The 12,240-nt window shown below is 42.7% G+C and overlaps 1 protein-coding gene across 11 annotated transcripts in view; it reads left to right on the forward strand.

Annotated features, from left to right (window-relative positions):
* The window catches only part of LOC117043605 (kelch-like protein 32), a 56,906-nt gene that overhangs the window by 27,160 nt on the left and 17,506 nt on the right, over positions 1-12,240 (forward strand). For 8 of the 11 annotated variants that reach the window (XR_004426205.1, XR_004426206.1, XR_004426207.1 and 5 more), the window contains one exon: positions 3,804-4,019. The exons of 2 other annotated variants lie outside the window; for them this stretch is intronic. Coding sequence is in view for 5 of the 9 variants with exons in the window: in XM_033143464.1 (XP_032999355.1) it covers positions 3,804-4,019 (216 nt within the window). In the remaining 4 variants the exon portion in view is untranslated. Of the gene's footprint in view, positions 1-3,803; positions 4,020-12,240 lie in introns of those variants that run through there. One more of the 11 variants, XM_033143471.1, reaches the window with a different exon arrangement.

A 12,240-nucleotide genomic window follows, 5' to 3' on the forward strand; every position in this document is an offset into this window, starting at 1 on the left:
TATATAGTGAGAGTGGGGAGGGGTATTACTCAGAAGGGTGGTGGGAATGGGTGATTGGCTGATAGGTGTGGAAAACCTGTTGACGACTGTTAACGACTGCAATTAGTCTTACAGGAAAAAGCAAGGTGAGAAGGAAGGAATTTTCCTATACACTGTAGTTGATGTCTCTTTTGCCATACATAATGTGTATGTTGAGAGCCATAGGTACAATATAATTTGCAGCTGTGTGAACCATACAAATTCACGGGACTCATATATATCATTTATTAGGGGTGTGGACACTTTGAAAAATATCCTGCAAGCTCTCTTGCAATAGTTCTGCTAACTTAATGCAATAAGATTTTTAAGTGCACGCTCATGGTTTAAACCTTTCTGCAACCCAATCATGTTCAGGTTTACTTTAAAGTAACCCCCTCTGAATTTAGCTGCATTTTTTTTTGATCAATGATAAATATTTGTAAGCTTCATTTATTTTTAAATGGTATATAGGCTTACACACATGCTTAACCTTCCAGTTTGAAATGAGTAGGGTTAAGCATGCTTTGGCCTGGTTGTGCCATTTGAATGTGCATCAGTAGAGCAACATTTAGTATTGTCATTCTCCTCCGGAGAGCCAGTGTGGTGTAGTGGTTAAGAGCGGTAGACTCGTTATCTGGGGAACCGGGTTCGCGTCTCCACTCCTCCACATGCAGCTGCTGGGTGACCTTGGGCTAGTCACACTTCTCTGAAGTCTCTCAGCCCCACTCACCTCACAGAGTGTTTGTTGTGGGGGAGGAAGGGAAAGGAGAATGTTAGCCACTTTGAGACTCCTTCGGGTAGTGAAAAGCGGGATATCAAATCCAAACTCTTCTTCTTCTTCCTCCTCCTTAGTTATGTGTCCCGTTTTCTTACAGAGGTACCCAATAACTAATAGTGATATAATTTATTGCAGCCTGCAGGAAATCTGGCTACCATTGGTGACTAAGAATTGATGATTGGCAGTGGGCCTATAAATTATTCGTCTGGCATACGAGGAAGATCTGGGTGTCTGGTAGGCTAGTGCAACACTTGAGGACAAGTTGCAGGAAACTGCTCCCACCTGAGTTCTCTGTGGTATCACAAACCTATATGAGATCAGGTTATGGGAGTAACAAAATAGAAAACAGAGATGGGGAAGCCAACCAGGGATTGTCAACATTATTCGTTAGTGTGTACCTCTGAATTTGCAGGCAAGCACAAAAGTTGAATAGAGCTATGTTGATGGTATACATTATATAGAATAATAAATAAATAGTTTGGCGGTCCAGACTTTCGCATGTGTATGTGGACATTCACTGGACTTCAATGCAACATATATAATAATAAAATGGTAAAACATTTGAAAGTGAAATTGCTATCACAAGCTATGGTCAGTTCTGGATTGTTCCTAACAACTATAATTGCATTTCTAAACTGAATTATTTTTTAGTAGATGTCTTAAAAAATACTACTGTTCCTATAACATTTTTGTTTTGAAATGTATTCCAAGGAGGCAGTTTAGATTGCTATGTTTCAGATAACTGCCTTAATGTATTTTTAGGGGGGGTGGGCACCAAAAGAAGATAAAAAGTTCAACTCCTGCAGACAATTCCTGTACTTTTGTCATGTCATTATGCTTCCAAAAGCCCTATCGCTGATTGGAAGGTGGGTTATCTGATCAGTAATATACATCTCACAATCTCAGCATGACATTTTTTGGCATGCAGCTTCATCAGCTGGGTAGCAGTGTATCGCAGTGTATAATTTTAAGCTGAAGAAGTGATTGGTATTACAATGGGGTGAATTTTGTTGGAGGAGGCTGATATACTTAGCTTCCTTGGCTGTGGAATTCAGAACTAAAGTTCTTGTATCCTGAGTGGGCAAGGACTCGGTGCTGTTTAAAATAATACCGTGGGACAAAGTTTGAGATCCTTAAAAGCTCCACATTCAAGTTGTTTATCAGATTGACCATATGTAGAAGAGAGGTAGCTTATAGCTGCAGTCCAGTGGTTAAAACAGTGGTTAAAAAAGCAGGACTACAACTCCCATCATCCCTGACCATTGATCTTGCTAGCTAGGGATGATGGGAGTTGTAGTCCAACAACACCCGGGGGCCCTAGTTTGAGAAACACGGAGTGAAAGCATAGGTTATAGAGAAGTCAGTATGGAACAGTGAACTTGGGAGGCATGGGTTCAAATCTTTACACAGCCTATCACTATATTGTGGCCTGATTTTCCTACAGGGTTACTGTAAGAATAACAGTATAGAATGCCAGTATAGAAAATATGGGGAGTGCTTGTGATAGCTAATATCAATATTTTTTTTATTTTCACACTGGCAAGGGTTTGAAGAGCTGCATTAGGTGAGCCCAAGGACTTGGCTCTTCCCATTTGATATTTTTAACACTTCAGACGGTAGATTCCAATCTACTTTTGAAACTCTCCTGAATTTCCAGAAGCCTTGTATGGGGTGCACTGTTAAAGAAACACAAATTTATTTTGAATTAAGAGAAGGGCTTCTTCATCTGAAGTCATCTCCCATACTTAAAAAAATAATATTGAGAACCACAATTATTTACTTGAATCAAATAAAAAAACCAGCAAACAAATACCGGTAACTCCAGACAAAAGAAAAGACCCAGCAACTGCAATGGGGTGACAGCATAATATTTTTTCTCATTATGGGTCTCATCACCATTATCTTAGTTATCAAAAGGATCTGACATCTTAAACAACATCAACTGATAATTCTCTGAACACTTGAAACCATTATTTTTTCCCCACATTTCAGCCTTGTACTTTGAGTCATGTTAGCAAGTTGTTTTTCAAGTTATGGCATTGTGATATGGTATCCCAAAATCTCAATATCTGTGGGCACTCCACCAGAGATGAATATATGTGCCCTGCTGGCTATAACTTCTTCAAACCCTAGCACTAGGCCTCTCCAAAAACTGGGGACATTGTACCTAGCTGATATATTAAATCTCATCAGGGCATGATACCATATGTGGATTGTTTTTAATTTATTTTCTCTGAAACAGAGCCATTTCATCTTCCAGATGCTCTTTCAGGGGCTAGGTGGAATTTTTTCTCCTATAACTCTGTTCTAAACCACCCTAAGAAAGACCAGGTTTCCTGAGGGATCTTTTGCTAATGTAGAGTAAAGGTAAAGGTACCCCTGACCATTAGGTCCAGTTGCGGACGACTCTGGGGTTGCGGCGCTCATCTCACTTTACTGGCCGAGGGAGCTGGTGTACAGCGTCCGGGTCATGTGGCTAGCATGGCTAAGCCGCTTCTGGCAAACCAGAGCAGTGCACGGAAATGGCGTTTACCTTCCCGCCAGAGCAGTACCTATTTATCAACTTGCACTTTGACGTGCTTTCAAACTGCCAGCTGGGCAGGAGCAGGGACCGAGCAAAGGGAACTCACCATGTTGCAGGGATTCAAACCACTGAACCCCCTCAAATCATCTTCACCCAAAGCTAAGGCCTCCCTGTTACAAAAGAAATTTGATTGGTTTACACACTAGCTTATCTGTCTCTCATTTGTTCTTCTGTGAATCAGCAGATGTTGGTTTAGAAATGCCTAAGTTGGTACTGTACCTTCCCTTTCTAGCCCCTTAACTGTGTCTCTTTGTAGATAAATGAATTATTTCATATGGGAACAAGGTAGGGTTTATTTGGGATTAATTTGGATTACCATGTTTTCTTCCATGCCATAAATATGCAGTGTTTGAACACATTGCAGTTTTTCAGTTCTGCTTGAACTTTGTACTCCTAATTTTTCTTCTTCTTCTATTTGACCAGGAGTTAAATAGCTTTAATTACTTGGACCTATATAAACTTGCTGACCTATTTAACCTCACTTTACTGGAAAAAGCGGTGGTTGACTTCTTGGTGAAACACCTATCTGAGCTACAGAAGAACCACCCAGAAGAAGTCCTGACGCTACCATACTGCCTCATCCGAGAGGTCTTGAAGAGTGACCGACTCACGTCATTGAGCGAAGAACAAATTTGGCAGGTAAAGTGCAAAGATAATTGGAAGTGTGTGTTAAACTGTAGGAGGACTAGTACTGTGGACTCTTGAGCATTACAGAAAAGAAAATGATTAAGAACAAATCACGTTTTTCGTGGAAGCAACAGATGGAAATTATTGATGCACAATCTGACTGTGGCTGTGTACTGAGGAATCCCAACAGTTTGCAGTGGAGTGCTGTTCCAGCAGAACTCATGCTTCATGACCAAACCCTGGGGTGGGGGAGAGCTGGGATATAGGAGGCCTATTTTGTGTAATGTCCTAATGCACTGTGTCCATCCATGTGTTCTGAAGGCGACCTCTGTTACATCCTTTGGATACCTCTTAATACATTGGGAAGGATTGCACCCTTGGTTTTCATATCTGCAAAATATGTTTGTTTGATCTAAAGAAACTAATTCATTTGGGAGATCACATTCTCTGCTCTGTTGCATAATTGTGTGGTCTAAATTATTAAGATGAGTGACTGTTGAGCTGCCCCTTGTTGTTCAGTGTAATCTGGTTTGCAATGAGACAAAAATACAGTGCCATCCCTGAAATGTGTTTTGCTAAGGAAGAGATACAATATAGATATAGCTATAATGGAAGCCAGAAAATCTAGTGTAAGCATCTTAAACTACAGTAGCACATAGTATAGCTTACTCCTCTTGCATTAGTGTATTATTTCCCCAGTACTAGATTATGCTTACAGTGGTACCTCGTGTTAAGAACTTAATTCGTTCTGGAGGTCCATTCTTAACCTGAAACTGTTCTTAACTTGAAGTACCACTTTAGCTAATGGGGTTTCCTGCTGCCGCTGCGCCACTGCTGCACAATTTCTGTTCTCATCCTGAAGCAAAGTTCTTAACCTGAGGTACTATTTCTGGGTTAGCGGAGTCTGTAACCTGAAGCATCTGTAACCTGAAGCATCTGTAACCCAAGGTACCGCTGTATTGGAAATTTGTTGAAGGACACGGTTTAAAGCAACTACCTCGGTGATTATGATAAAGGGACTGGTTCATGAAATTTGTATGTCCACATGAACTCCAGTAGTTCACAGATCCTTGGACAGCCCCACATCCTATCCCTGAGAATTGTGTGGCGTCACCAAACCGGCTCTTCTTGCAAGTGGGCACTTCTTACTAGAACATTCCATAGTGCCTATGCATGAGGAGCATTTTACAGAGTGACTTGGCAGCACCTTAGTATAACACTACCTTTGCCCTTCTCAAAGAGGTGAGGGAGGGGTGAATATTCAATCTCAAACCTTTACTGTATTGGCTTATAGACAAACTTCCGAAAGGTTCAGTACAATAAAATCACTCGGCAAAATCTGAGTCTAACAATTAAAATTGCAAAGAGAGGATCTTTCCCCACACACAATGGACACTGGGACACATTCTTGTTACACTAAACTATGGTTTAGCAGGACATCAGAACTGGGCCAGATGGAAGGGCTACTTGTGCAAGTGTTTAGATTAGTGGGTGGGTGGTGGCCGGTGTCTCGGTGTTTTACTGTTGTTTTAGAGATGGAATAGTGGGTACAGGTGGCAACCATTTTGTGGGGGGGAGGCTCCGTTCCTGCCCCCTGTGTGCATTGGTGGAACATGCATAAGCCCCCCCGCCCCTGTTCCCCACCCTCATTCTGCCCTCTTCCAGATCCAAAAGGACTGTCACATAGGCAGCTGCATGTCAGTTGAATGTGCGCAAAATGGTCGCCACTTGTATATCTTTTTTGAGCAGTGAGCATAAAATTTGTGCCTTTAGAAGAACCATTTAACCATGTTCCAGGGTGGCTAATGCAGCACTGTATTTTCATAAAATGTGTCTCTCGTCCTGTACTGAAGGACGACAATAGGTGTTTTCTTTGGTGTATTTATTTTAGGTTTCCAGAAAGGAAACCCCCATGAAGAAAAGTGTTTGTATTCTGTTCCTTTCACACTTGCAGCAAGCACTGTGTTCCTCGGTGGTTAATGTGCTGTTTTCTGAGTGGCAGCAAACTGTACACTGACCACTTTAGGTGTTATCATAATTGCCTCTCTAACGGTTACTAATGCTGTTACGTAGAATATTTAAGCTATTTTACTGCTGTGGGCAATATATATATATATATATTTCATTCCTGGTCCTCCAGAATGAATTAAGACATACATAAATATTTGCCAATTCAAGCTTTCAGTGAGCAATAAGAAACTGTTTTTGCTTTATCTTAGTAAATAAGTAATTCCCTCATAGTCAACCCAATACAAGAAAATCAAATCAGGCCTGCTCTGTTGCCTCAAGTGTAGTTAAGTTCATCATTTTTGCTAAGGTTATACTGGTAATGCAATATACCATGGAAGAATCTAATATTCTGCCCAGGGTGAAGATTGGGTATGCCAGAGGATTAGTGTCAGGGTGCTTTATAGAAGTGAAACTTGATATACAGGCTGGAGACAGAGCTACAGAATCTCATTAAATTGCTGAATTGTTCATTACTGAGCACTCTCCCTTTAATAAAGTGCTCATTGACTTTGACAAATCCCCATCCCGTATCTTAAAGGACAACAACAGTGCAGGAGGTGCCAGGAAAGGAAGAGGAAATTGGCCCAAATGATGGGGTGGTGGTGGAGTATGTATTAGAGAAGCTTATGAGGAATATTACTCTTTGGTTACTATAGCACGTTAATCGGTGTGACATTGGCAATGCCATATGCAGCCATGTTGTGTATGCACATGCATGCATGCACGCACGCACAGGAATAACTCTGATTTAGTATTCCACCCCAAGGCATCATCCCCTGGCTGAGCTTCCAATAAGCATCGGCCAAAAATTTAATGGTGCATCTCCTCCTTTCTTTTCCCAAGGGCAGGACCCCTGGAGTGGATGGCAATATTGTCTAGGCATTAAGAATTCCTCCACTGTGTCACTGAAACGATGACTCACCGCCAGTGTAGATTCAGGTTTAGGTAGTTAGATGAAAAATATATATCTGACTTTTTGAACACTATTGAGGTCTGACTACGCATAGAAGTTACTATCTCAACTTAAGCACTGAGCTGCAAGGAAAAAGTCTTTCAGTATATAGTTCTGTATTTTCTTGTTTGCTGTGAAATATGAGCTTCTAGTAGTAGTGAGGGCGATGAGGAGGGATGTTGATGATAATAAACAAGTTTGAAAAGTTTTAAGTGTTTTTAAACCAAAATGCCCTATGTGCATTTAAATAAATGAGAAGAGTGAATGCATTTTATTGATTATATTTCATTTGCTTTTGCTAAGAATGTTAAGGCCATTTTCTCCTTCTTATCACAGTCCATAGCAACCATGGGCAAAAGTCACCCTGTTGTGACTTTGGGCTGTGTTAAGCCTGTAGTCTGGGAGTGGGAACCATTTAGGGTGTGTGTGCGGGTGTGGATCCTTATTCCTTTCTCCACTACGCTCTACTGCCAGTATTTAAGACCACATGCAATTGTTCTGATTCACAGGCTGAAAGGAGGGCCAGTGTGAGTGGTTTAATGCAGGGATACAATAAAAGGATGCCCAGAATGCCAGAGGGATCAGTTCTGGTGCTTTCTTAGAAGAAAATGTAGACTTACAAACCAAGCTGCAGAGCCTTGCTGCCTTTAGACTTGGGACAGACACCGAAACAGCAAGCGTTTGTCATGACGTGTCTGTACCCAGGAAAACATTTATGCATTAATTGTACATCAGTTTGGCCAGGGCCTCCCATCGTTCCACTTGCTGGCAGTTATGCAAGTCTTACAGATAGCTCGCCTCCCTAGGCCAATAACCAAGCATCCTATGCCCACAGATAGGCATCGCATCAAAGCAGGCCAATTAGCATTGGTTACTGATGTTAGCCTTTTATAAGTCCTAACCTGGACTTTTATAAGTCCTTTGCCCATAGTAACCTGTCAGTCTTAAAATTGGCATCAAAAGCCCTGATCTCTGGTCCATCTTTTGTGGATGTTCCATTGGGTGCACTAGATTCCAGGGACAAGGGCCTTCAAGGCAGCGAGACTACACTTGGGCGTTCTCTAATCATTTCTAGAATGCTGTTGAAGACCTGTTTTAAAAAATAATTCTGGAAGGCATTTTATGTACCCCTCCCGGTAGGCAACTTATGTTCATATCACTGTTGACCTATATCTATTTTTTACTCGTTCTACTTTAGTATGAGTTATTGTGCGCGAATGTGATATAAATAACTCTAAATTAAAAAAATATATTAAAACTAACCACAAAGGAAGGATATCCAAATTCACTGATTCTTGTGAAAGAAATATTTTTCTTTTCTTCCTTTTTAAGCAGGCTTTGAGGTCTTGCTGTAGATTCCTATATGAAAATCACTTTTCAAAATCTGAAATGACTACCGGTACCTACCACTACCACTTGTGGGGAGGTAGGTCATCACAGCCCTGAGCTTCATTGAGAAGAAGAGGTGATATATAAACAATGAAATAATAATGGTAAAGATTATGATGAATCACATCAGTTTGACTCCTTCTGGTCATGTGACAACCGTTTACTTCTGCATCAGTGTGGTGGCATTTGACATACTGCCATTGATGCAGTAGTAAGAGACAGGGCTGTCACAATTAATTATTTGTCTATAGTACAAGTTCAATCCCCTCCCTTATTGATTTGCACCTGTAAGATTTCTAATTTACCCAGAAGTCGACACAAGTTTCGTGTTCTGACCATATATTTATAATTTCAGACTTTTCTCCCTTTCCAACCTCTCTCTCTCTGCCAGTGGCGTAGCTAGCCTCTGCGCTGCTGGGGGCGGTGGCAGCGCAGAGGCACCCCCCTGGGGGAGGGGCACGGTGCCTGCGTTGTGACGTCATCATGACGTCACGATGCACGTGTATGCAGAAAGGGGGAATTTCCCCCTTTCCGAGGCTTTTTTTCGGCGGGGGGTGGTGGCCAGCTAGGAGGGGGTGACAAGCGCGACACCCCCTCCTCGCTGGTCGCCCCCCCTGCCGAAAAAAGCGGCGGAAAGGGCAAAAAGAAGCAGAGCAAGCGCTTGAATGCGCCTGTTCTGCTTCCTTTTCCCCGCCCCCAACCGTTTTTTTCGGCGGGGGGTGGTGGTCAGCGAGGAGGGGGTGACAAGTTTGACACACCCCCTTGCTGGTCGCCCCCCCCCCGCCGAAAAATAGCCGCTGGAAGGGGGAAAGGCGACATGCCCCCCCTCTTTCGGGTCCACCCGGCGGGGTGGGGTGGGAGGGGCCGGCCAAAGTGTCACCCCCCCTCCCCTTGACCTGGGGGCGGCCCGCCCCCCCTGCGACGCCCCTGCTCTCTGCAAAAGTGAGGGGGGAAACAAGGCATATAGTTCAGTAAGGAAAGAGTGGAACTAATTTGTGAAGAAGTAATTAGGAGAATCTGAATGTTGGAGCAGTGCTGGAGACTAGGAGAAGAATAGTGAAATCAAGCTATGTTAGAGAAGGCTTGTCAACTTGAAAGCCACTCTGAAAGTGGATATATATGGAAGAAAACTCCAGCAACATTAACTGTAGATAACAGATAGCAAGTCTCTCTCTCTCTGTGTGTGTAGTTAGGCATTCCACTTTGAAGCTCATGTAATACAAAGCATTTTGTTGTGAACTTGGGCTCTAATAGAGAAGGGAGGATGCAGCCTAAGGGAGGAAAAACACATTTATGTCAGTCGGAAAGTTCTACAAAACAGCCTTGGTAATCATCTATCTGCCAAGACCTTAAGGAAAAGAAGAACCCAAATTGGCTGCTGCAACCTGCTGATCAGGAAATGCATGAATGTTCATGCAGCTACCATTACTGGCTCTAATCTCCTGCGGTGCTGAGCTGTAGTCCCTGCCTTGGCAGCTCATAATGTGCTCTGACTGTACACCTGAAATCGGATGTCTGATTATATAGTTATTGAAATGGAATAGAGAAGAAGAAAAGGGTAGTTTTATTGATAATGTTTTGTACCTTGACCTTTCTCCAAGGATGCAATTTTAGCCGCACAACAAGCCTGTGAGGGAGGTCAGGCTGAGAAACAGCGATTTGCGAAAGACTGCCCAATGACCATTCATAGCTGAGTAGTTTGAACAGATATTAACCTCCAAACACAACCAAAACACGCTGGACATAATAATCATTAAAAAGCAAAACAAAACTGGCCATTGCAGGGCCTGATAACCTGTGTACAAAAACCCTCAAAAGCCACAAATCAGAATTTATGGAGCTAAAGGAATGAAGTGACTAGAAAAAGTGGATGGTGGCAGTCTGAGAAATTACTGTAGGTCCATGTGCAGGTCTTTCATCTGCTCTGATGGCTGTGTCTGGCTTCTTTGGACCCAAAGCTCAAGAACTGTTAATCTGTCACTGGAGAGTTTATCTGCCCTTTTGATGTTGCAAGTTACTCACCTGTATTAGTATTTATTTAGTGACTTCCTCCGCCACACTCATCCTGTAAAATAAACACTTGAAACATATCGTTAACATTAACATTTTGTCCCTTAACCACAGATTCCAGAGGCAACTAATAAATATAAAATATCGTCATAAAATTACAACTATAAACGACAAAGTGCAGCAACCAACAAATTGGCAGTTCAAAACTAGCCAACAGTATCAAGCTATTTCTATAGCTGAAGAAGTAAGCAGCATGTTCTGTTTCTTTGTGAAGCTCATCAAGATAGGGGGCCAGTGGATGGACCAGAGGAGGGCAGTGGTATGCGGTGACATTTTTCATAAGGGAACAGTTGGGGCCAGAGGTGCCAGCTTGTGAGGGCGGTGTCATGCATGTGACACTGTGACGTCCTGACATCATACATGTGAGAATCGCGCTTCCTTCCCTAAGGCAGTCAGAAGCTTTCTGGGCTTTGCGAAGGAGGTGCCAGGGCTCTGACCGGATGCTGGAGCTTTCCTGCCTCCTTCCAAAAACTGGATAGACTTTGGGAAGATGGCAGGACGGATCTTGGACCCAACGGAGCCTTGCACCTCCCTCCCTCCCTAAGCCAGGCAGAAGCTTCCCTGGCTTTGGGAAGGAGGCACCAGGGAAACATTTAAGGGACCAGCCTAGTCCCCTTAGTCCAATGACTGCATGCCACTGGAGGAGGGAATACTAAACACAAAACTCCAGAAGTTGAGAGTACTCTGAGCAGGGTCTTGGAAGAACATCTGAATAGAGGCATGCAGGCAGCTTCATAGAAACACATAGCTCATCAAAGTAGACAGCCTGCGAAATGAAACAAGAAACCATCTGCTGAATGCTTCTGCTACAGATGACAAACTGCATGCGTCCTAGCAATCACAGGGAGCTTTTGCAGGAGCTGAGTGTCTCATTTATTTCAATGGAGGCATGAAATCCATGAGTGAATGTAAACTGAAAAGGATATCACAATTAGCACTTGGCTTGGTTTTTAACCCCCCCCCCCCCTCCGGCAGCTGCACTTCATGTTGCACCACAGCCCACAGCCTACTTCTGAATTTTTTCCTGAAATTTCACAGGTACCTTTTTAAGGGCAGGTAATAGGGTCACAAAGAGTCGGACATGACTAAACAACAATAGGAAAGAAATAATAATAATAATAATGTATGCAGTGGTTACTTTTAACACTGCAGTTGCATTCTGCTATGTCTCTCTAAAACACAGACTAGCAAAAATACTAGCAAAAAGTGGGAATGTTTGTTAAAGTAGCTGTATTGTTGCTTACCTTGTGTGTTCAGATTTATTTTTGACCTTTTTTATGCCGGTTAAAAATCACAGTCTGCTCTGAGCTTGAGGAATGTTGGGTTGCTTGACATGCAGATAGGTTTGAGATGAGTGTCCCTCGTGATTGGTGTAGCAGCTGCTGATGTGGCAAAGACACCACTGTTGGCCTTGGAAGAAGCCCCTAGGGAGTTCTCTTCCAGGTAAATGGCTGCAGGTTCCCCAAAAAGTTTTTGTTGATATATACAGAAGAAGCACCATCAGAAATTTGAGATTAATTTGAGAAGGAAGCAAACTGGTTCGGAAGGAGACAGTGAAAAGACAGACATAACTGACATACGTGCAGAAACAGTATAGATTTGCTGCCCTACCAAAATTATGGAAATGGTGAGGGATGCTATCGAAGAGGAAGACTTCCCCTCTATACATCGGGGCATCAGTAGCCATTGGAGACTTTGCTAGGACCAACCTACACCTCTACCCAGCAATCTATAGCAGGTGGTCACTGCCAGCCATTCCAGAAATTGAGACTATGGGATGAGAAACTCGAAAGATAATTTGCTATGGTGCTC

This window comes from Lacerta agilis, chromosome 3 (genome assembly GCF_009819535.1).
Source record: "Lacerta agilis isolate rLacAgi1 chromosome 3, rLacAgi1.pri, whole genome shotgun sequence".
NCBI lineage: Eukaryota > Metazoa > Chordata > Lepidosauria > Squamata > Lacertidae > Lacerta > Lacerta agilis.